Here is a 4,602-nt window from a genome sequence, read left to right as displayed (position 1 = left end):
GTGATTCTGTGATTCTGTGATTCTGTAAGTGAAAACTGGCAGAAGTCAATCTGTGTAATTGGAGAACTCCTATAAGAACGTGAAAATTGATCTTTTATACCCGATAGAAGGCTAGATCCCTGGTAGGCTGGTACTTTTGGCAGAAACCATCCTGTCCCCTTATGTTTATACACCAGAAAGGATTTGGGGTTATTCCTGAGTATCTAAGCTGCATTAGTCCCTAGAAGCATTTCAGGTATCAGGTTTGTACAAACACAAGACAAAACTGTTTCTGCCCCAGAACGCCTTCAGTTTAAGTATGAGAAGTGATTTACTTATTATTCCTCTCCTCCTTTGATTTTTTTCGGGGGGCTTTTCAAGGTTCCTTGATGAAGTTCAGGCTCACTCAAGCATTAACAAGATGAGTGTCCAGAATCTGGCTACAGTATTTGGACCAAATATATTACGGCCCAAAATGGAAGATCCAGTGACCATGATGGAAGGTAGGTACTACTCTTGTGAGATAACATACCACCTGTGTTTTTGGAGCTGTGAGAGTATGCTGAAAGTCATACATTCGTAGGTACCTGTATCACTTGACTGCACAGTCAGCAACAAGTCAAACAACCCCTTTCATCAGCGCCTGTGAAGGGATATACCACTTGGCCTCTGCTGTCCCACTCATGACTGGCCTGGGAGCATTTCTCCTCTCCACCACATGGAAATGCCTCTGCCCTGTTGTAAATTATTATGTGAAACTCTTTTTTGAACCCACCGCTAAAATGAAAGCTGGAATGTTCTTCAGAAGGACCATGTTTAAGTACCAAACTGCTGTCATTTAGTTTTGGTGCATTTCAGTGGTTAGACAGCTCCCTGTAAAGCACATCCAGTCCACAGTGAAAGAGGCACTGTAGTTTTTTCTGTGCCACAGTGACGATAACTAGGTGTCTTGGAAGTGTTGTCTTCTAAGCAGGCTGTGTATAGGTCAGAACTTCACAGAACCCAAGGAATAAGTTGAAAATCACTGTTAATTTGGGATGTAAAAATCTGAAGCTTGAAAATTATCTACCTCTGTACGGGTCAGGAAATGGCCAGGGCATGATCTCTCAATGGCTGACAGTAGGGCTGGGATACTGCCCCTCTGCCAGGTGGCACTGGAACATAACTACTGTGGTGCAAGCTTTAGCAGGGTCTTTGCATCAAGTTTTGTGGGATCTTGTCAAGCCTGCAAAAAGAACCAATGGATTCATCCAGCATTAGGTACAGATGGAGATGTCCAGGATGTCTGAACTCAGCCCTGACACTGCTACCTGGCTGTTGGGACAGCTGACGTGGTGTCCTGCATGATGGAAATCCTTCACACAACGCCAGCATTATCATGCCTTAGCAGCAGCAACGCCTTTAGCTCTGCACAAGTGACCTCTGAAAGGCACTGCAGATGTGTGCCCCACAGAGGGCAACTCACTACGAGGTACAGGTCAACTTCAGAGCGTGGCCCAATGTGTTATAATTGTTCAGGGACTTGAAGCCTGGCACAGAGATGTGGGGCATATTATTATGGGTAGCTTTGCGACCCCATCGAAGATTTAGAAGATACAAAAATGTGGGGAGGAGAAAAAGGGAGTGCAGGAGCAGATGCTGGGTTATTCAACATCACAAAGGTGCGGATAGCTGAAACCTCGACCTGTTGTGTGATGCTGTGACTTCCCCTAGTGGCCAGTTAGCCCCCGTTGACACGGCTCTTGCAGCATTGGCCAGCAACATGCTTTTTGTTTAGTTGGTACAGATGACAAGTTTGGGTTCAGTTCACCTCAAGCACGTAATGATGCAGTTCAGCTGATGGCAGAGGTGCTTGTACTGTGTATAGGTGCACAGGTGCCACAGATGCTGTGATCTCATGGTCTCCTAATCATGTGAAAATATGGTAGTGACATGACCTGGAATTCTGTATCAGCACAGACCTGAACTGTAGAAAAATGGGGATCCAGAGACTGGATTTTTAGACTTATTCATTACACTTATAAGCAACAGGACTGGGAACGTTTTGTTTTATTGTTAGTTGAGGATAGAAGAATGGTTAAATAGAAATAATGGAGAAGTGGACTCTCAATAATTTTTTTCTAGTGTTACAGTAATACGGATCTGCTAAATCAACTGCTAAAGAAAAATACAGCTGCCAGTTCTTAACAAAAAGCACTTTAATTGTGTCTCTCTTCAAATCTAAACCATGATTTTCAAATATAAATATCTGAAATTTGACAGCTAAATTTATCTCCAGATATTTATTTATCTCCAGAGAGGTTTATTTCTCTTCCTGCACTCACAGACATAAAATAGATATAGGTGAGCTCAGTAACTCTTGCTATCAGGCTGAAACCTCATTATTAAATTCCGGCTCTTATCTTGAACCCCTGAATATGTTAGTCTTACTCTATTTCTGACAATGACTGAAGATAGAATTAATTACATATTTGCTCTTTTTAAGGTTTTCTTCTTCTGTAGGAAGTTCTTTGTATTTGGTTTGGTAAGTGTAAGTGGTGTTCTTTACTAGTTCATAATGGTGTACTCCACTACTGGAGAACGACAACTCATTTCTGTGGATTTAAGTAACTGCAAGTATTTTCTCTACTTGCTGTACACCTTCTGCAGCTGCATGTATAATACAGCTGTGATACTTTCTGCAAGTTTCTCTATGCACTGAGAGCAGCAGAAGGCCTGTGGTGAAATTTTTGTTTCTTCAATAAACACTAGTTCTGGGCCCGTTAAGGCTATGAAACTGAGTGAAACGTAGTTGTGGAAACCTGATGGTTTTGGAAGCCAGAGAGAGAGGTGCTCCATCCCAGCAAATAGGCTAGTGTATTCAGGATCCAGGATGCATCTCTGCACAGGGCTGTCCTGCATGGATGTACACACCAATTGATGCTGGCTCTGAACTCCATGCCTTGCTGTGGTACAGACATGCCCCGTTTTCCAGGTGTCCTCCTCTGTCATCCTCAGAGATGTCCTTAAGCAGGCCAGTTTGTCACTGCTAGTGATCATTTGTACTCTTTGATAGTCAGCTACATTCATGAGTTGGACTGACATCTGCATCCTTCACAGTCCCCATTTCCAGCAAAGGGAATGACTCCTGCCTCTTGCAGTCCTGTACAAAAAGGCCCAGACAGTTGTTTGTGCAGACCCATCAAAGTGCATTGTGGCCACAGGCCGTCTCAGACAGGGAGTGAGTATCTGAGGTCTTCTGTGTCTCGTCAACTTCTTCCATTTGTTTTCTCCCCACAGGCACCTCACTAGTTCAGCATCTGATGACAGTGCTGATAAGTGAACAGGGGAGAATCTTTGCTGTTCCTCAGGCAGATGTGCCAGGGAGCCAACTGGAAATCAGACCTGTGCCTCAGCGCAGTACTGTGGAGTGGATCTCGGAGGAAGACGGGGAGGACAGCAGGGTGCAGAACAGCGTTCCCAGCCCCACTGATTTGCCTTCTAGCAATGCTGTGGCACTAGATGCCACTCCTGGACCTGCAGTGAAAAACACTCCTTCAGAGCACAGTGGCAAATTGACTCAGCCTGCCACCAGCCCCAACAAGAGAGTGCAGACACTGCCTCCGTGGAAATACTCCTTCCGCCAGCAGGGAGCACGGTCTGCGAGTCCAAAGCTGGGCAGCTCGTCCTTAGATATCCCCAACCTCTCCTCTAGTGGGAACTGGTTGATGAATGGACTGTACTCTCTCCGAGGCCATCGCCGGACAGCCTCTGGGGAGCGAGTTAAAGACTCCTGTTCTTCCCAGAGACTCTCCACTTATGACAATGTCCCCTCGTCCAGCCTCTCCCTTAGCACACACAGTATGGCCAGCACCACATGGTCTACATCATCATGTGAAATCTCCGTGGTGGACTCCGTCAGCAGCTGCCCAGCCTGCCGGGCCAGTGACTCTTCTGCTTTAAGCTCTCTCAAAACCGAGTGGGTAACTCAGGGCTCACTGTCCCAGAGTGACGTTAAGACTGCAGATCTGGAGAACAGCATCGACAGGTTTGAAGAATGCAGCAGCAACAGCAGTGAACAGAGCAACCTGGCTGCAGCTTCCAGAGACTCTGCCAAATGCTCCAGGGCCTTGCAGAGCTTGGTGGTGGAGCTAAAGACAGAACTGAGCAAACAGAGGACTGAGTATGAGACTAGTATCAAAAGGTAATGTCATCTGCAGGGGGGACAAGGAAGTTGTCTGTCAGCATTACCCCTGTTTGAACATGGGTGTGGGCTACCAAGCGTATCAGGTTCTCAGACCTGGAGTTTGGGTTCAGGAGATAGCAGATTTGGTTCTGTTCTTTCCTCACTGCTCTCTGAATCAAACTTTTGTCTCACTGATCTAAGAGAGGATAAAAAAAATGGGACTTCCACCACATAGGGAATTCCAATATTTCACACTCTATGTTTTCACTGGAAATCATAACTGCACAGGTAATGCCAAAGTCTGCTCTTTGTCAGTGTCCTGGGAGAAACAGCAAAGCAAACATCTTGGAGGGAGGGATAGGGACCCAGGGTGGTCAGGCCTCACCAAGGAATTCTGTTGGTCTGTGCAGTGCCGAGATTTGTACTAAATCAGTCAGAATTTGAGGGCTTCTTGCTGC

The 4,602-nt window shown here is 45.8% G+C and overlaps 1 protein-coding gene across 1 annotated transcript; it reads left to right on the top strand.

Annotated features, from left to right (window-relative positions):
* Positions 1–360: 360 nt before the first annotated feature.
* On the top strand, positions 361–4,166 carry LOC104466329 (rho GTPase-activating protein 22-like; the record flags this gene model as incomplete). Its single annotated transcript, XM_010079713.1, has 2 exons — positions 361–482; positions 3,259–4,166. Coding segments are annotated over 2 exons (1,030 nt in total), but the record flags the coding sequence as incomplete, so codon positions are not given.
* Positions 4,167–4,602: the final 436 nt, after the last annotated feature.

This window comes from Pterocles gutturalis, unplaced genomic scaffold (genome assembly GCF_000699245.1).
Source record: "Pterocles gutturalis isolate BGI_N339 unplaced genomic scaffold, ASM69924v1 scaffold19604, whole genome shotgun sequence".
NCBI lineage: Eukaryota > Metazoa > Chordata > Aves > Pterocliformes > Pteroclidae > Pterocles > Pterocles gutturalis.
This window is presented reverse-complemented; position numbering and strand designations above follow the sequence as displayed.